Source organism: Pelobates fuscus, chromosome 1 (genome assembly GCF_036172605.1).
Source record: "Pelobates fuscus isolate aPelFus1 chromosome 1, aPelFus1.pri, whole genome shotgun sequence".
Lineage (NCBI taxonomy): Eukaryota > Metazoa > Chordata > Amphibia > Anura > Pelobatidae > Pelobates > Pelobates fuscus.
The window spans coordinates 365,599,499-365,620,750 of NC_086317.1; the positions used below are offsets into that span (position 1 = coordinate 365,599,499).

The 21,252-nt window shown below is 37.6% G+C and overlaps 1 protein-coding gene across 1 annotated transcript in view; it reads left to right on the forward strand.

Moving 5' to 3' along the window:
* The window catches only part of DIAPH3 (diaphanous related formin 3), a 747,362-nt gene that overhangs the window by 378,980 nt on the left and 347,130 nt on the right, over positions 1–21,252 (forward strand). Inside the window, exons 18-19 of the mRNA XM_063425945.1 lie at positions 3,311–3,403; positions 20,417–20,511. Coding sequence (XP_063282015.1) covers positions 3,311–3,403; positions 20,417–20,511 — 188 coding nt within the window. The remainder of the gene's footprint in view (positions 1–3,310; positions 3,404–20,416; positions 20,512–21,252) is intronic.

Genomic DNA, 21,252 nt, shown 5'->3' on the forward strand with positions numbered 1-21,252 from the left:
CTTTTTGCAATGTTTTATCTTCAGCCCCTGCAATTGTTCTTTCTCAGATATTTGAACAGGAATTCTGCAAATGTATCTACTCCTCTGGTCGCTATTGTCAAGTTCTGTCTCTGCAGCTGATGCCCGTGCTCCTTTCTGGTTAATGTCTGCTTCTTTTACAAGCCTCTGTGGTGAGGACTGAAAACAGCACTTTGATATGTGATGCAGTTTTAAGATTGCTGCATGCTTAGGTGACTTGGTATCCACTAGGGGGAGGTTACCAATAAGCTTGGTCTCAGTTTGTGGCTGGCATGTAGAAAGTTATGGCAGTCTCCAGTTTGACACTTTAGTCAAAAGAATAAAGTGACATAAGGAGTTGTGTTGCTATTATGAAGACCTCCAAGATTCTTCACTCGGCAGAGGACAACAAGGTGACTCTACACAATTCTCTGAGTAGACGGTAGGTAGTTTTTTTTATTTTTTTTTTTATTTTTTTTTTAATGCCAGACATTTAATGTAGAGGAAGTGTTCATATGATAATAGATTCATATGATGGCTTCTCATCTCACTGCAAAGCTTCTGACATAAGCCTTGTCCAGAGACCCTTGGAATAGATAATATTTTGGCCCCATGGTTATATAGCCTGATCTATCTATTTCCCCCGTGCTCAAAATTTCAACCAAGATCCATCAGGAATCCGCAGCAGTCATTCCAATATTCATAATTGGCCTTGCAGGACTTAAAGGGAAACTCCAGTGCCAGAAAAACGATCCGTTTTTCTGGCACTGGAGAGTCCCTCTCCCTCCCACCCACCAATCCCCGGTTACTGAAGGGGTGAAAACCCCTTCAGTGACTTACCTGGGACAGCGGCGATGTCCCTCGCCGCTGTCTCCGCCTCCGCGACGCTCCTCCTAGTGATTACGTCGGCCGGAGGGCGAGACTAATCTCGCTCACCGGCGAGGAGACCTAATGCGCATGCGCGGAAATTCCGCGCATGCGCATTACGTCTCCCCATAGGAAAGCATTGAAAAATCATTTCAATGCTTTCCTATGGGGTTTTGAGCGACGCTGGAGGTCCTCACACAGCGTGAGGACGTCCAGCGACGCTCTAGCACAGGAAACCTGTGCTAGAACCCAGGAAGTGACCTCTAGTGGCTGTCTAATAGACAGCCACTAGAGGTGGAGTTAACCCTGCAATGTTAATATTGCAGTTTATGAAAAACTGCAATAATTACACTTGCAGGGTTAAGGGTAGTGGGAGTTGGCACCCAGACCACTCCAATGAGCAGAAGTGGTCTGGGTGCCTGGAGTGTCCCTTTAATGTGTTGCTCAAAAATATCCTGGGGTTTGACTTACTCTTCTCCTATATCTAGTCCTAAAACCCTAATGTAATACTGTGCTTGTATATGGAGAGTATAAGAAAATGGATACAGCATATGAATGCACACTCACAAACACTGAGTGGATAAAGTACCACACATGGCATTCCAGCCTTGGGGTGATCGGCCCCTCGTGTTCGTAGGATCCAGGCTGTATGCTTGTATGTAGTTGCAAAGGTATAGCAAAGAATGGTATACTGCTGTAGTACATTATATTATTATTATTATTATTATTATTATTTACATGATTTCTTTTGATTTATCTACTTTCAAAAGTTTGTCATTCTACAGAGTTGGTATGATATGCTTTGTGAATGCATATTCCTTGTATATTGTTTTGGAGTATACAGTTTTACATTTCTCTCTGTGATAGCAGTTTATAGGAATATGAGACTAGCATAACATTTTTCTTGTATTAAAAATGGGAAGCTCAATGGAATGCTGACCGTTATTTATTGTCGGGGACATATTGCAGTGTTAATTGAGGTTGACTTCTGTACTCCACTTCAATATATATATATTTGAGAGGGAGAGAGAGATAGAGAGAGAGAATGTAATGTGGCTAATTTATAAAAAAAAAAAAACTCAATACTTAATAAAAGTGCTTGTTTTTCATTTTTCCTGCCACACATTTAAAGAATTAAAACCTCTGCCTTCAAATAAAGAAATCTGTAAGTTTCTTCTATGAACGTGATAATTTTGGAATCTGATAATTTTCTGATAGTTATGGGCTATCCCTAGAACTGCAGATGTCTATACACTTATTTTCCCATTAGGTTTAGGCATCATGACAAATTTAGTTCACAACTCTATGTAATTTCAAAGTTCACTATAATTGTTATAGGTTGCCCTTTACTGCTTTATAGAACTCTTTAATGCTGCTTTTAGTCTTAGATATGGATAGTGGTTACATCAATTCCTCATGTTCTTTCCTTTATAGTTTCACTAGTATTACTACCTTATTTGACTTACACTTTTTTATATTTATTTTTGTGTCTGTCTGAAAACAGCATGTATCATTTTACAAAATCTATTGTTACAATACCTTAAAAAAAAAATAAAAATAAATCTTGCAAATTGCATATGTGCATGTGTCAACAGAGACACCCCTTGGGGATTTCTCTGTTTCCTGAGTTTGCTCTCTGTTAACTTTAAAAACAAGTGGATAACAGGTCATATATCACATTGCACAGAATGTGTAACTTTACATTATTAAAGAGATTGTAAAGTTTACCAAAATACTGTGCTACATTGGTACTACTTTAAAAAAAGAAAAGTCACTGCCAGTGGATTGTAAATGGAAACCTAAAACAGCGTATATGTGATAAGTCACTTCTTCAACACACAATTCCTTGTTTGAGCTTTTCGCAAAGGTACAGCGATGACCAAAGCACATTATCATGATGCAGTTAGTCCCCACAGTGATATTGTCAGGCTAGGTGCTATCTCTGTCAGCCGTGTTAAAATATTTGAGTTATAATGGGTACACTTGAATGTTTGAGGGTGATTACTTAATCAGATTTGATTCTTTAAATATTCCAAGATTTGCACAAGTAGCTGTGCATAGCAGTCATTATTGCAGAATAATAGTCAAGTCAGAACCATATTATAATAATCTTGTAATCATAGATTAGTAATGTCAGAATTAAACCGTACTAATCTGTGTTTTTTGTATGGTGTTTTAGTTGCTCCATGTAGTTGCTGTTGATAAGCAGATATTATGTGAAAACGTCCCATTATTTCACAAATAGTGACCGTTTTTATTGGTTTTATTTCAAAATTCCCCATAAAATAGTCTTGCTATTGTACTTTAATAATCTAAATGTTACCCTGCTAAGAGGCATATGCTCACCAGATAAGTAGGAGCTGGCTTAAAGGTATTAGTGGTTGAAATGTTATTTTTAATGAATAATCAATGAAACAAAAAACAATGTTTCTTTTTCCATTTACAGTAAAGAAAGATGAAGAGCTTGAAGATAACATTTGTACTAAGAAACGCATAAAGGAACTCAAGGTGTTGGAACCTAAAATTGCCCAAAATCTGTGTAAGTAGATTGGTCTTGTGTGGCCTTTAAGTATTTACTTTTCTGAAGGTTAGACAATGTCATCTTATGTTCATTGCAAATATATGGGGCAGGGATAGGTCACTAATTAATGCCTGGAGGGTTGTCTTTATCTCAAATGGCGGACTTATTCTTAAGTCTTTGATGGATCATGTTCTGCCACTGCAAATAAATGTATCTACCACAAGGTAATGGAAGATGCACCACATATAATTAGCTTGTGCAGCAGTTTTAATAATTTGTGTGTCATTGATCAAAGTGTTGCGGACTGGATGACTACTGCTTGGAAGGGGTTTATGGGTTGTTCTCAAAGTATGTATTTAAACCACACTAAACAGTAGTGTTGGATGAGATGCTACATGCAGTCAAAGTTTGAGGATTGTCACTGGACAAGCTTCTGGGTTGTCCCTTTAATTATGACAACAAAAATGCCATTCATATCAATTTATTCTTTAATTGTTTAAAAGAATAGGAAAACCTTGAGTAAATATTTGTTTAATTTACTTTCCATTAGATTTTGATTTTTAAAGTTACTGACAATGTTGCCTTAATTGGTTTTGTGGCCCAAAATACTAGGCACTCCACTTCTTTCTGATTATAAAGGGGACACTAAAGTTGCCAGTTTAATTTAGTGGTTCTGGGGTCTATATTCTGTTTCTGCAGGCTTTTCAATGTAAACACTGCATTTTCAGATAAAAATGTGTGCAGCACCTATGTTCAGCGTTTCCACACTGTGCATGGAGGTGCTGACTGCTGTTCTACATAAAGAGGCATTGATTCAAGGCATCTCTATGAGGAGATGCTGATTAGTGCAAGGTGAAGTTTTTCCACACATGCACAATAGCCTCCCAGTGCTTATAGGTAAACATTGCACTGGCTGAGAACATCAAAATGTATTAATTTTACCAAGGAGGCAGAGCCAGCTGCAGCAAGACCTACACGGCTTAGATGAAATGGTGAATAATACACCTTTTCAGAACGATCTGAAGCGGGCCAAGACCATCAACACCTACAGCAGCACTATAGTGTCAAAAATACAAAAAAGTTTGTATTCCTGACACTATTTCAGTCCATTTATAATTTACATAAAAGTGCACATAACAATACAATTGAGTAGGGGGCAATCTTCTATCATTTTTGGTGTTTTCTATTATTTAAAAAAATGGTCTCATTATTTCAAAAAATGGTAATTTTGCAAAAAAAATGTGCATCTGCCATCTTAAAAAAAGAGGACAATTATTTGATGCTCTATCATGTCCCTAGTGTCTCTTTATTTACTGTAACACTGGTTCACTCAAAGCTCAACTATTCAAAGTCATGTTTATAAACATGTCCTTTAGAAGGATGTTACAGTATTTTGCCTTTCTGAAAATCATGATAATGCACCTCACACCTTGAAAGCAGTTAGTACCTAAGTAAGTAATCCTTAAAGGGACACTATAGTCACCAGAACAACTACAGCTTATTGAATTTGTTCTGGTGAGTAGAATCATTACCTTCAGGCTTTTTGCTGTAAACACTGTCTTTTCAGCCTAGTGATAACTTCACTGGCCACTCCTCAGATAGCTGTTAGAGATCCTTCCTGGGTAATGGCTGCCTAAAATGCATCCAAACATTCAGTGTCTCCTCCCTCTGCATGCAGGCACTGAACTTTCCTCATAGAGATGCATTGATTCAATTCATCTCTATGAGGAGATGCTGATTGGCCAGGGCTGTGTTTGAATTGTGCTGGCTCTGCCCCTGATCTGCCTCCTTGTCAGTCTCAGCCAATTCTATGGAGAAGCACTGTGATTGGATCAGGCCACCACTTCTGATGATGTCAGCAGACAGCTTGTTTTTCTGAGGCAAACAGCATGCAGAGCTACAGCTTCAGGTTTGAATTCAAGTAAGATTTTGCTATATTTAGGGAGCCATGAGGGGCCCAGGGTGGCTAGATGGTGGTTTTAACACGATAGGGTCAGGAATACATGTTTGTGTTCTTGACCCTATAGTGTTCCTTTAAAACTGTATATGTTTGTGGAGTTTTAATGTTAATGCAGTCATATGACCAACACATAATTATGTTACTTTATTTATCAGTTTGCTTAACCCCTTAACGATGGTTCAGGACCGTCATCAGCATTTTAGCGTTGCCGACCGCTGACGGTCCTGAACCGTCCTAACAGTGTAATGTACTTACCCAATCGCCGTCGTTCCCCCGGTGGCGATCGGCGGTGCTCCCGGTGTGGGAGACAGTCTCCCCATGGCGGATTAGAACCCCTGGTGTCATGTGATTGCTCAATAGAGCTGACAGGCATTCTCCTTGCTAGTGTAAAATAAAAAAAAAAAATAAAAAAAAATGTTAATGTTAATAAAAAAAATAAAAACAATTATATATGTGTGTGTGTGTGTGTGTGTATATGTATATATATATATATATATATATATATATATATATATATATATATATATATATATATATATATATATATATACATATATTATGTCTATATATGTATGTGTGTGTATATATATATATATATATATATATATATATATATATATATATATATATATAGTCATACTAAGTGTATTTTTTATATTAATATGTACATATATTATAAAAAATACACTTATAATTAAATTACACACGTATATAATATATATATATATATATATATATATATAAATATATATGTTGTGTGTGTATGTATATATATATATATATATATAATTATAAAATACAAATAAGTAATTTAAATTAAATTAAAAATTTAAAAATAATGATAAAATGGAAAATATATATCTATATGAAATTTTATTCTAACTGTATTTTGATATTAATATATAATCAAAATACACTTAGAATGAAACTGTATATATATATGTATATATAGGAAACATGGGGGGATGGTTGCACTCACCTAAACATGCTTAAATGGGGTGCTGCTGGGGGCCATATTATACAATAAATACACAAGATCCAGCGCACTCTCCTATCTACTAAACAGCAACTTCAATGTCAACAGACTTTATTAGTCTGTAAAAGTTTTTTTTAAAAACACCTAATCTAGGCAAAAAAATGGGGATTTAGTTACATTATATGATCATACATTGCATAAGCCTGCCACAACGGCCACAACGTTGTGGCAGGCTTATGCAATGTATGATCATATAATGTAACTAAATCCCCATTTTTTTGCCTAGATTAGGTGTTTTTAAAAAAAACTTTTACAGACTAATAAAGTCTGTCGACATTGAAGTTGCTGTTTAGTAGATAGGAGAGTGCGCTGGATCTTGTGTATTTATTATATATGTATATATATATATGTATATATATATATATATGTATATATATATATATATATATATATATATATATATATATATACATACAAACTGCAAATATCCCGCACTCAATGTACCGGTCTTGTACTTGCCTCGGTGCTGCCTCAGCCTTCAATATATACAAATGGAAAGCGTGCACTCGAAAGGTCTTCGTAAAAATTTTAACAATTTATTGTGCCAAACTTCAAAGACATATAAGTCGACGTTTCAGTCCTCGTAGGACTTTTTTCAAGACAATGAAAAGCGGGAAAAGGAGTGATTTAAATATACCTTACATGTGATCTGATTGGAGAGTAGGTTATATGAAAGAGAGGCTGTGCAAACGTGAAAGCAATGCCTAACTATAAGATAGAGGTTAACCCCTTAAGTGCCTATTGGAAAGGCCAGTAGGTGAGTGTGGTTACGGCCAAGTGTTTAATAATCTGCTCTCGCAAACATATTAAAATACAAGGATAGGAGATATCAAAGCCACCGTAGCATATCAAAATATATAAAGTTTCTACTTAGGTATTTAGGCTAATTTGTTAATCAAAATTTAAACCAAATGATTTAAACAATAACATAAGATGGCTACATTTCTGAATTGGAGTTCCAAGTGCCAAATAGTAGCAGATCTATCTATAGATATTGGAAGAAATAACCCTGAAGTGTGTCGGAAGTGGATCGGTATACTAAACAAGTGTTCCCTGGACCTGATGCTGGTGGTTATCGAGGAGGTAGGTCGTGAACTAAAAATCACTAAATTTAAAATCTCAGATTATGAAGTATTGCATACTACTACTATAACAGCACCCAACTGGGATACATTGATTCAGAAACTAACAGAAGACCTGAAACAATATAAAAACGACTTGGTCAGGTTTAAAAGAGAAAAACTCGCTAAAGTACAAGCAGATTACTCAGAACATAGAGTATACAGGTGGCTATCGGGAGACAACACCAGACCCACATATAGAACCTATAAGCCTAGAATTAGAAAACCCATTGCATCTACTGTCGACTTTACCTCCGGAGAGTCGGCATCTGACTCTGATTATAAGGATTCGCAAAGAGAGGGAGCTTATTCTAATACCACAGCATCATACAATACGTCTTTTTTAGAACCAGGACTTGGCCTGGTGAGAGAAACAACAAGTGGGGATCGCCAAGGCATAGAGCACCCTCCAAATACCAAAATTATACCAGGAGGGGACAGAAAGGGAAAAGGCACTGGACACAGGGGACGACCGCCAAGGAGACGCTAACTAATCCTATTATTAATCTATCTACTAGAATCCTCACCACAACAGAAATTATGCTTCTAAACAAAGTGCCATGTGGTTGCAGACCTAATTATAGATACATTGTAGAAAAAAAATTTCAAAGTATATTTGAATAACCCTAGGGATACTATGTATATACTAACGTAAATGTATTACAAATTAACGGCCATACAGTCTATGGAGTGTAACAGGAGCATCCATAAGCTAACTTGGCTAAATAAAAATTAAAAATTAATATATGATTGATTTAACAAAAAGTCTCATGAGTTAATCACCAATAGTGGTTTTTCTGTGACCTTTAGTACAGATATGTATCAGTTACTATTGTTTACGAGACTATGGCTTCTTTATCTTTTCGGGATGAAGCAGCTGAGTGGGTTGATTTCATTAAGTCCCCCCGGGGACAAAGTTCCTAATGTGAAGATCCAAAAGGCTTCTCTTTGAAGAAGTAGGACATCTCTGTCACCCCCCCTACTCGGGGCCGGAACATGTTCAATGCCCATAAATTTCAATGTGGGCAGTGTATGCCCTATTTCCAGAAAATGTTTGGCTATGGGGGTGGTTGCTATGCCGCTGGATAACGCAGTCCTGATGGTGGATCTGTGTCCCCTCATGCGCTCCCTGAGGTCATTAGACGTTTTGCCGATGTACATGAGTCCACATGGGCAGGTGATGCGATAGACTACGTGTGTAGTGGTGCACGTGATCCTTTGCCGTATCCTGTATTCTTTACCTGAGCGAGGGTGGTAAAACGCTTTGCCCGGGGTCATACTATTGCAAGCCATGCACTTCAAACAACGATAACAGCCTGGACTTTGAACAGACTGATGCACCATAGATGTATCTGTATGGACCAGATAGTCTCTCAGGTTCCTATTTCTCCTATAACTAATCATAGGGGTATTCTGGAATATCGTCGGTAGTGTCTTATCTTTTTTGAGGACCTCCCAGTTGTGTCTTATTTTCTGGGACATCTCACCCGATAGTGAATGGAACGTTTGGGGGAAGATCATTCTATTTTGGTTGCTTTTAATTTTGGGGCCATCAGTGTAGTTTTTGAGTGCTTTTGAGTATGCACACTCCAGCATCTATCTTGGATATCCACGTTGTGAAAATTTTTCAAACATTTCTTGTACCTGGTTTGCTGCTTTCGTAGAGTCAGAGTTGTTCCTCAGTATTCTCATAAATTGAGATACCGGTAAAGATTTTATAAGGTTAGGTGGATGGTGACTACTGGCGTGTAGTAACGTATTACGGTCAGTTTCCTTTGCAAATAAAGTATACCCCAGCTTGTTATTTTCTATAAAGATACGAAGATCCAGGAAGTCGATTTGTATGTTGTTAATTTGATGGGTAAGTCTTACTGGTGACCTCAGGGAGCGCATGAGGGGACACAGATCCACCATCAGGACTGCGTTATCCAGCGGCATAGCAACCACCCCCATAGCCAAACATTTTCTGGAAATAGGGCATACACTGCCCACATTGAAATTTATGGGCATTGAACATGTTCCGGCCCCGAGTAGGGGGGGTGACAGAGATGTCCTACTTCTTCAAAGAGAAGCCTTTTGGATCTTCACATTAGGAACTTTGTCCCCGGGGGGACTTAATGAAATCAACCCACTCAGCTGCTTCATCCCGAAAAGATAAAGAAGCCATAGTCTCGTAAACAATAGTAACTGATACATATCTGTACTAAAGGTCACAGAAAAACCACTATTGGTGATTAACTCATGAGACTTTTTGTTAAATCAATCATATATTAATTTTTAATTTTTATTTAGCCAAGTTAGCTTATGGATGCTCCTGTTACACTCCATAGACTGTATGGCCGTTAATTTGTAATACATTTAAGTTAGTATATACATAGTATCCCTAGGGTTATTCAAATATACTTTGAAAATTTTTTTCTACAATGTATCTATAATTAGGTCTGCAACCACATGGCACTTGGAATTCCAATTTAAAGCGCAGCCACCTTATGTTATTGTTTAAAAATGTAGCAATCGTAAGGTATTGTTTAACTTTGTTTAACAAATTTGTTCCAATAGACGCTTAAATATTCAAATAGATTCTTAAACTCTTAGTTAATCTTAGGTGGCTTCGATATTTCTTATCCTTGAATTTTAATATGTCTGTGAGTGCAGATCATTAGACACTTGGCCGTAACCACACACACTTCCAGGCCTTTTTAATAGGCACGTAAGGGGTTAAATCCCTATTTTCAAAGTTGAGCAATCACTTTCACGTTTGCACAGCCTCTCTTTCATATAACTTACTCTCCAATCAAATCACCTGTAAGGTATATTTAAATCACTTTTTTTCCGCTTTTCATTGTCTTGAAAAAAGTCCCACGAGGACTGAAACGTCGACTTGTATGTCTTTGAAATTTGCACAATAAATTGTTTATATCTTTAAGAAGACCTTTCGAGTGCACTCTTTTCATCTGTATATATTGAAGGCTGAGGCAGCACCGAGGCAAGCACAAGACCGGTACATTGAGTGCGGGATATTTGCAGTTTGTATTGATTACGGAGAGCTCGTCAAGCCAGGGCTCAATCCACGCACCAGACCCAGGAGAGTCATATCGTTTTCAAGGATTTGATTTATGGAGGAATTCCTGACTAGAGCCGGAGCGTATGCAGACCACGCAGAGGTGCTGCAATACACAGAAGCAGAAGCCGCGGCGATTTTGTGGCCGCAAACGGACTCGGACCTACCAGTATCTACTGAACCTCGGGACGTCATTAGAAATTTGCTTAAACTTAAACAAAAACAAATTGATCTCGAATTACATGCCACCTACTTATCCGACTATTATCGCATGAAAAAAATCCCCAGAGGTTTTCGGATTAAAAACGTCCCAACTATTGGAAGAAATAACCCTGATGTGTGTCGGAAGTGGATAGGTATACTAAACAAGTGTTCCTTGGACTTGATGCTGGTGGTGATCGAGGAGGTAGGTCGTGAATTAAAAATCACTAAATTTAAAATCTCAAATTATGAAGTATTGCATACAACTACTATTACAGCACCCAACTGTGACATATTGATTCAGAAACTAACAGAAGACCTGAAACAATATAAAAACGATTTGGTCAGGTTTAAAAGAGAAAAACTTACCAAAGTACAAGCAGATTACTCAGAGCATAGAGTATACAGGTGGCTATCAGGAGATAACACCAGACCCGCAAATAGAACCTACAAGCCTAGAATTAGAAAACCCATTGCATCTACTGTCGACTTTACCTCTGGAGAGTCGGCATCTGACTCTGATTACAAGGATTCGCAAAGAGAGGGGGCTTACTCTAATACCACAGCATCACATAATACGTCTTTTTTAGAACCGGGACTTGGCCTGGTGAGAGAAACAACAAGTGGGAACCACCAAGGCATAGAGCGCCCCCCAAACATCAAAACTACACCAGGAGGGGACAGAAAGGGAAAAGGCACTGGACACAGGGGACGACCGCCAAGGAGACGCTAGTTAACCCTATCATCAATCTATCTACTAGAAACCTTACCACTACAGAAATTATGCTTCTAAATAAAGGACTTTCATTTGTTCCGACTGCTAATATCAACAAATTCCAAAGGGAAATTGAGCAATTTCAATTTAACAGAAAACTCCGTTTAGCAGATTTCTTTAAAAATTCTAATCAACAACATCAAATTGAGGAGAACAGCGAAAAGTTTAAAATGAGAAGTACCTTTGACCCCTCCAACTTAAACCCTACATTAAAAACATTTTCACAAATGTTAAAATTCGATACAATGAAGGTTACAACTACCCGGAACCAAAGACGCCCGAATTTATCTAAAGATGAAAGGGAAGCCTTAAACAGCCTGGCTAAAGATATGTCCATTACCATACGTCCAGCGGACAAGGGGGGTGCTATAGTCATCCAACAATACGACGACTATAAGGAGGAAATCCTTAAACAACTAAAGGATACCAGAGTCTATGAATACACGTTAATAGATCCCACCTATGAATTCAGTAAAGTTGTTCAACAGACACTACAAAGGGGGTTAGAAGCAGGTTACCTCACCACTACGGAATATGAGTACTTACTTGAAACCCACCCTCGGTGCCCGATCATATACACAGTGCCTAAGGTTCATAAAAACCTGGAACGCCCACCAGGACGACCGATAGTATCGGCGATCGGGGGATTGTTAGAACCCATAGGAAAATGGTTAGACACAAAATTTAAAAAAACGGTAATGTCACTACCTACCTATGTCAAAGACTCGGCGCAAGTCATAGCAGCCTTGAATTCTATAGAACTCCCCCCACAAGGGGTTTTCTTAGCAGCCATTGACGTAAGCAGTTTATACACCATAATTCCCCACGAGGAGGGAATCCAGGCGATGCGCCAAGTACTAACACAGTACCAAGAACGTATAGAGCCCCCGATTGAATATATACTTGAATTATTGGAATTATGTCTTACACTCAATTATTTTCGATTTGAAAAAGCATTCTACATACAAATATCCGGGACATCGATGGGTGCCCCTATGGCACCCATGTATGCTAATGCATACATGCATGCATATGAACAGGTACACATTCTCCAAAAATATGGTCATCATATTCTGAAATATCTGAGATATATCGATGACGTGTTCATCATATGGACGGGTGAGGAACAAGGTCTACATGACATGATAAGGTCACTGAATCAATTGGATTCACCAGTAAGACTTACCCATCAAATTAACAACAAACAAATCGACTTCCTGGATCTTCGTATCTTTATAGAAAATAACAAGCTGGGGTATACTTTATTTGCAAAGGAAACTGACCATAATACGTTACTACACGCCAGTAGTCACCATCCACCTAACCTTATAAAATCTTTACCGGTATCTCAATTTATGAGAATACTGAGGAACAACTCTGACTCTACGAAAGCAGCAAACCAGGTACAAGAAATGTTTGAAAAATTTTCACAACGTGGATATCCAAGACAGATGCTGGAGTGTGCATACTCAAAAGCACTCAAAAACTACACTGATGGCCCCAAAATTAAAAGCAACCAAAATAGAATGATCTTCCCCCAAACGTTCCATTCACTATCGGGTGAGATGTCCCAGAAAATAAGACACAACTGGGAGGTCCTCAAAAAAGATAAGACACTACCGACGATATTCCAGAATACCCCTATGATTAGTTATAGGAGAAATAGGAACCTGAGAGACTATCTGGTCCATACAGATACATCTATGGTGCATCAGTCTGTTCAAAGTCCAGGCTGTTATCGTTGTTTGAAGTGCATGGCTTGCAATAGTATGACCCCGGGCAAAGCGTTTTACCACCCTCGCTCAGGTAAAGAATACAGGATACGGCAAAGGATCACGTGCACCACTACACACGTAGTCTATCGCATCACCTGCCCATGTGGACTCATGTACATCGGCAAAACGTCTAATGACCTCAGGGAGCGCATGAGGGGACACAGATCCACCATCAGGACTGCGTTATCCAGCGGCATAGCAACCACCCCCATAGCCAAACATTTTCTGGAAATAGGGCATACACTGCCCACATTGAAATTTATGGGCATTGAACATGTTCCGGCCCCGAGTAGGGGGGGTGACAGAGATGTCCTACTTCTTCAAAGAGAAGCCTTTTGGATCTTCACATTAGGAACTTTGTCCCCGGGGGGACTTAATGAAATCAACCCACTCAGCTGCTTCATCCCGAAAAGATAAAGAAGCCATAGTCTCGTAAACAATAGTAACTGATACATATCTGTACTAAAGGTCACAGAAAAACCACTATTGGTGATTAACTCATGAGACTTTTTGTTAAATCAATCATATATTAATTTTTAATTTTTATTTAGCCAAGTTAGCTTATGGATGCTCCTGTTACACTCCATAGACTGTATGGCCGTTAATTTGTAATACATTTAAGTTAGTATATACATAGTATCCCTAGGGTTATTCAAATATACTTTGAACATTTTTTTCTACAATGTATCTATAATTAGGTCTGCAACCACATGGCACTTGGAATTCCAATTTAAAGCGCAGCCACCTTATGTTATTGTTTAAAAATGTAGCAATCGTAAGGTATTGTTTAACTTTGTTTAACAAATTTGTTCCAATAGACGCTTAAATATTCAAATAGATTCTTAAACTCTTAGTTAATCTAAGGTGGCTTCGATATTTCTTATCCTTGAATTTTAATATGTCTGTGAGTGCAGATCATTAGACACTTGGCCGTAACCACACACACTTCCAGGCCTTTTTAATAGGCACGTAAGGGGTTAAATCCCTATTTTCAAAGTTGAGCAATCACTTTCACGTTTGCACAGCCTCTCTTTCATATAACTTACTCTCCAATCAAATCACCTGTAAGGTATATTTAAATCACTTTTTTTCCGCTTTTCATTGTCTTGAAAAAAGTCCCACGAGGACTGAAACGTCGACTTGTATGTCTTTGAAATTTGGCACAATAAATTGTTTATATCTTTAAGAAGACCTTTCGAGTGCACTCTTTTCATCTGTGTATATATATATATATATATATATATATATATATATATATGTATATATATATATATATATATATATATATATATATATATATATAAATAAAAGCAATACCAAATATACATATGTCCATATACAAAATTACATAAATGATTATATAAATATACACATAGACTTCAAATATATAAATATGCATATATATATTTAAATTCTACGTGCATATTTATGTAATATTTTTACATAATTAAGCAATTTTATTGTTTGCGATTTGAGGGACCTGCTTGCCAACCCAGGCTGCAAGTCCAGATAATTTAATTAGCTAGCACTATATTTTACCCTGTAACTTTCTATGACACTCTAAAACCTGTACATGGAGGGTACTGTTTTACTCGGGAGTCTTTGCTGAACACAAATATTAGTGATTCAAAACAGTAAAACATATCACAGCGATGATATTGTCAGTGAAATTAACTTTGTTTGCATTTCTCACACACAAACAGCACTTTTACTGATTATATAATTGTTGTGATACGTTTTCCTGTTTTGAAACACTAATATTTGTTTTCAGCAAAGTCTCCCGAGTATAACAGTACCCCCATATACAGGTTTTATAGCGTTTTTGAAAGTTACAGGGTCAAATATATGGGTCAAATATTTTTACATTGAAACTGGCCAGGTTGGTTACGTTGCCTTTGAGAGCGTATGGTAGCCCTGGAATGAGAATTACCCCCATTATGGCATACCATTTGCAAAATTAGACAACCCAAGGTATTGCAAATGGGGTATGTTCAGTCTTTTTTAGTAGCCACTTAGTCACAGACACTGTCCAAAATTAGCGTTCAATTTAGTTTTTTTTTTACTGTTTTTCACACACAAACAAATATGAATGCTAACTTTTGCCATTTTTTGCGACTAAAGTGGCTACTAAAAAAGACTGGACATACCCCATATTGAATACCCTGGGTTGTCTAAAAAAAAAAAAAAAAAATATGTACATGTGGGGTGTTATTCAGAGATTTATGACAGATAATAGTGTCGCTATTGATACATTTTAAAAATTTATGTTTTGAAACCGCAATATCCTACTTGTACTTATAGCCCTATAACTTGCACAAAAAAAAGCCAAAAAAGCATGTAAACACTGGGTATTTTTAAACTCAGGACAACATTTTGAATCTATTTAGCAGTTTTTTTATTCACTTTTGTAAATGAGTAAAAGATTTTTCAAGTAAAAGTAAAAAACATGTATTTTTTAAATAACATTTTCATCATATTTTTTTTTTTTTAAATTAACTTACATGAGATTATATAACTAATGGTATGTAAAGAAAGCCCTTTTTGTCCTGGGGGAAAAAAAATAAAATAAAATATATATATATATATATATATATATATATATATAAATAATTTGTATAGGAACAGTAAATGAGAGAGAGGAAAATTACAGCTAAACACAAACACCACAAAAGTGTAAATAGGCCTGGTCGCAAATGTACAACATTGCAAAAACAGTCCGGTCCTTAAGCAGTTAAACATTAGCTGTTGATACATTCTTAGTTGAGATGAATATATATATTTAACTTCATTTTCTACAGATCAGCAACTTTCCAAATATATTTATTACATTTATGTATATATCCAAGCATGTGTTTTAATGCAATAATTTCCAGAAAAGAGAAAATTGCTGCATTAATAAATCATCCCATCATTGAATACATTTAAATTCCAAGGCAGCAATATGTTTGAAATGCATTGTCTTTTTATAATTATGAAGATTTCTCAACATCTGTTCTTGTCACTAACACTTTTACCTTGTTAAATTCAGACAGCTGTCATAGCTATTAATTTAATGAACTTCTCAGATTAAATGTTACATTACATGCACATCGTGTTATCTATTTTACTACACATTTAGCTTCTTTTGTGGTTTATTTTTTTCACTTACCAATTCAGTGTAAAGGGGGCATGCAACATTGGGCCTTATGTCATTCTTAATAGTTTGTCACTGGACAAGTAAAATCACTTTTCAGGTTATTTAAAAAAAAAAAAAAAAAATAGATGTAACCTGAAAGATATTTTACTACTTGATGTTTGAAATATCAAACATAGGGTACATACTTTTTTAGCTTCATCCTGCTGATTTAATTAATACACTTGTGTCAAATATTATCCGTAGAAAGTATCAGTAGATTCTGCAGCACTAGGCACATTATGGGAAATTGAAAAAAAAATGTTGGTCTTGATTTAAAAAAAAAAAAAAAAAAAAAAAAAGTGGTACAAAGTTTTAAAATGGAGCAATCCTCATGGAAACCAATGGAATGAATGTGATGTTTGTTTCCAGGGTGACTGTTCCAGTTCTAGAACATACTGTACTTTTATGCAGTGACCCTTTTATAAATCTGTCTATTGAGGAAAACATTTGATGACAAAACAAATTTTGACATACAGGCACACTCTTGTACTAACATTTTGCCCTGTTTGCAATTTTAAATTTTGGAACAAATGCTTTAAATCGCTTCCAAACACAGAATTATAAAGTGTTTTCTTTCTTTTTTTTTTTTTGGTCTATCTGTAAATTTAACTGCAAGTCTGCTAGCACAATATACAGAACATTTTTTACACTCACATTTACCTGTCAGTAAAACTCTGGAGGTGACAAGTTGACTCCATCACTTTGTCAAAGCTTTACAAAATGTTCCCAAGATCCACTAGTAAGAATATTGGTGTTAATGGTATCTGCAACACCTTTTTATACTCTGCTAGTATAAAATACGAGCTAAATAGTGTGTCCGTTGCAGTGTATTGTAGGCTAGGCTCTACTTACTGTTTGATGTGATATGTTTTAATGTTTTTTGTGCAGCTTCTAAATAAATGACTTTGGCCTACATTTTGCACATCTCCCCACAGTTTGGTCTATGCAAAAAGTTACTGTGCATCAGCTCTCTGCTGTACCTATTCACATTAATTTAAAGGGAAACTTCAGTGCCAGGAAAACAATCTGTTTTCCTGGCACTGCAGGTCCCCTCTCCCTCCCACCTCCCATCCCAGGTAGCTGAAGGGTTGAAAACCCCTTCAGTCACTTATCTGAGACCCCGCCGATGTCCCTCGGCGGTGGTTTCGGGTCGGTGTCGCTCCTCCCTGTAATCACGTCAGCCGGTGGGCGAGACAGATCCCACCCGCCGGCTGAGGAAACCTAATGTGCATGTGCGGCAATGCCGCGCACGCGCATTAGGTCTCCACATTGGAAAGCATTGAAACAGATTTTCAATGCTTTCCTATGGGGAATTGAACGACGCTGGAGGTCCTCACACTGCGTGAGGACATCCAGCGATGCTCTAGCAAAGAAAATCTTTGATATAAACGCGGAAGTGCCCTCTAGTGGCTGTCTAGTAAACAGCCACTAGAGGTGGAGTTAACCTTGCAATGTAATTATTGCAGTGTATAAAAAAACTGCAATAATTACAGTTGCAGGGTTAAGAGTAGTGGGAGTTGGCACCCAGACCACTCCAATGAGCAGAAGTGGTCTGGGTGCCTGGAGTGTCCCTTTAATGTAAGCATGATCTTTGCAGGTTCAAAAAACATTTTCCATTGCTCTATCTACAATTCAGTGTTTAGTTAATAAAACCCCATATATTTTTATTGTCCGTTATAATTAATTTTATTCAATACTTCCCTTCAAGTAATATCCCTTCCCCAATTCTTGGCGATTTCAACATTCCCATTAACCCACCCCTGACCTCAGTAGCTTCCAAACTCCTTTCTATTACCTCCTCCCTTGGCCTATCACAGTGGGCTAATACTCCCACACATGTAGCTGGCAATACCCTTGATCTTATTTTTTTTTTCTAATGCATGCACTATCTCTCAGCTTCACAACACACCATTTCCTATCTCTGATCACAAACTCTTATAATTTGTTCTTGAAAGCTCCCTCACCCAACAGCCTCACCCTAACACTCCTCAACTCAGAAGGGACCTGCATTTCTTGACCTCCAGCAACTCTCTGTTGTTCTTCATTCCAAACTCTCATCCACCCCCACCTTCCCCTTTCCCTCTCTGGCTATCTCCTCATATAATGCTACCCTCACCTCTGCCCTGGACACTGCAGCCCTGCTCCAAAGATGCACCTCAAGGAAGGCGCACCTCCGACCGTGGCACACTAAATCAACCTGCTAGCTGCAACAATGCTCCTGTTCAGCTGAAAGCTGCTGGACTAAGTCCTGCACCTTGTAATTCTTCCTCCATTATAAATTAATGCTGTGTTCATATAGCACAGCCCTCACCCTTGCTAAATAATCCTACTATTCTTCTCTTGTTAGTTCATGCTCACTCAATCACGTCTCTTTAATACCTTCAACTCTCTCCTTCGCCTACCTCAAACTGACCTTTCAGCAGCAAGACTTGCATGCTACTTTACCGACATGATTGAACAGTTAAGGCAAGACTTCTGCCCCCTCAGCTCCTCCATTTCACAACCACACATGGACCGTAACTTCCCTACCCTACAGGCCTTCGCCCCAGCTACAGAACAATAGGTGACTTTGCTTCCCCTCTCGTCCCACCACCTGTCCGCTTGATCCAGTACCTTCTCACCTTATCAGATCTCTCTCCCTTTGTCTTGTACCATCCTTTACACACATCCTAAACTGCTCTCTTTCATCTGGTGTTGTCCATGCTCCCCTTAAACATGCTACTGCCATACCCATCTTAAAAAAGCCACCCCTAGACCTGTCTTCCCCTTCCAACTATTGTCCCATATCCCTACTTTCTTTGTCCTCAAAGCTTCTAGAAAGACACCTGTCTTTACTTGTATGACTCACTTCCTAAATTCCAACTCCCTCTTTGACCCTCTTTAATCTAGCTTTCGCCCGTCTTCTCTACTGAGACTGGTCTTATTAAAGTTGCTAATCACAGTTAAATCCAAAAAACACTACTCCATTCTAATTCTTCTTGACCTCTCTGCTGCCTTTGACACTTTTGATCATGTCCTCCTCCTCCAAACTCTTCAATCCCTAGGCCTCTGTGACACTGTCCTCTCTGTGTTCTCCTATCTCTCCCAACGTTTGTTCAGTGTCTCCTTTTGCAATGGCACCTCCTCCCAGAGTAACTTATCTATACTTATCCAAATCTGTCTCTTGCTCTACTAAAGATCCATACTCCACTCTCACATTCAGCTCTGCTACTTTTCCACATTGTTTCATGGTTGTCACCCTTGCTGCCCTGTTGTGTATTTATTCCCCCCGCACTCCATCTTTTATAATACTGTAAAGCGCTGCAGATTTAGGTGGCACTATATAAATGCCAATACTACTGCTACTGCTACTACTACTGCTACTGCTACTACTACTACTATTACTATTGCTGCTGCCGCCGCCGCCGCCGCCACCACCACCACCACCACTACCACTACCACTACCACTAATAATAATAATAATAAAAGACTCAATTAAGCCCTGACCCCAGTCCATGCCCATAGATAATTGTGTATACAACAGGGACTGGAGGTCAAGTAGTGGACATGACATTCTTCAGTCAGAAATTATTATTATTATTATTAATAATATTATTCCTTATTTATTATATACAATATATAACAAATGATCCCCACTAAAAAAAAAAAAAAAAAAAAAACTTAATTTAATGCTTCTGAGTGTTTAATAAAAAAAAATCAACAATTCAGTGAAATGGAAGTGTCTGTACTCTAATGTTGTTGTTCTTAGTTGGCCAGAACCTGAATGTATCTGACCTGGTCCAACGCGTAAGAACGCTTAGAAATATCATGTGCTAAGAATGCGTTGTATAAAATGTGTGTGTTTTTTGTTTTTTATTGAGACACACATGGATTGCCCAGCTTTGGAACATTAGCATGTTATCTTTACAATTATTTGCCTTTTTCCAGCTATTTTCTTGGGTTCATATCGATTGCCTTACGATGAAATAAAAAGAATTATATTGGAAATTGATGAAACACAGCTATCAGAATCCATGGTTCAGGTAAAGTAATTACATTACGGATGTAATAGATGTGCCTGGAAGAATATTAAAAATAAACCTGTGGTTTGCAGTCTCTTTTTAAAAACATAACAAGGGATAAAAAGCAATAAACAATAAACATCAGACGCTAGCAAGACAGCTGAGTGCCATTATGACAATGCAAGTGTTAAAAAAGCAAATCACAACCCAACAATGAACATGCTTTTATTTTTCTGTGCTGTCTATTAAAGGTTTGATCTGCATGCATCCATTACTACTTTGCATCTCAATGCATTCATTGAAATGTGCAATTGTAAGGTTCCCGTCAGTTGACTCGATTGGGTTTGAAGTTTTTCCTGTAAGATGACTTCCAGAAAAAAAAAAAAAAAAATGGCATTTGTGTAGACTGTTTGGAACATCTCAGGGAATATGGTTGTTTCTATGGAACTGCAGCCAACTTCCCTCCCAGTTCTAGCAGGGTTAAGATTGCTAGCATGGCAAATAACTCGCCAAGAGTTGCTGTTTTTGTCTACCACTAAACTTTTAAGATGAATAAACAATTATATAATATAAAAATAATTTGTGGAATTTTTGTGAATTTTTTTTTACACTTTGCGAATGTCATGAAAGTACATTTTGTGTCTCCTCCCCAGCCTTCATTTGCATGTATGTACAACATACCATATTCATGTCAATACGAAAGAGAGTAGAGTAAATGGTGGGAACCACACTCATTCCCAGCGGCCAAGGGTGCTGCAGAGC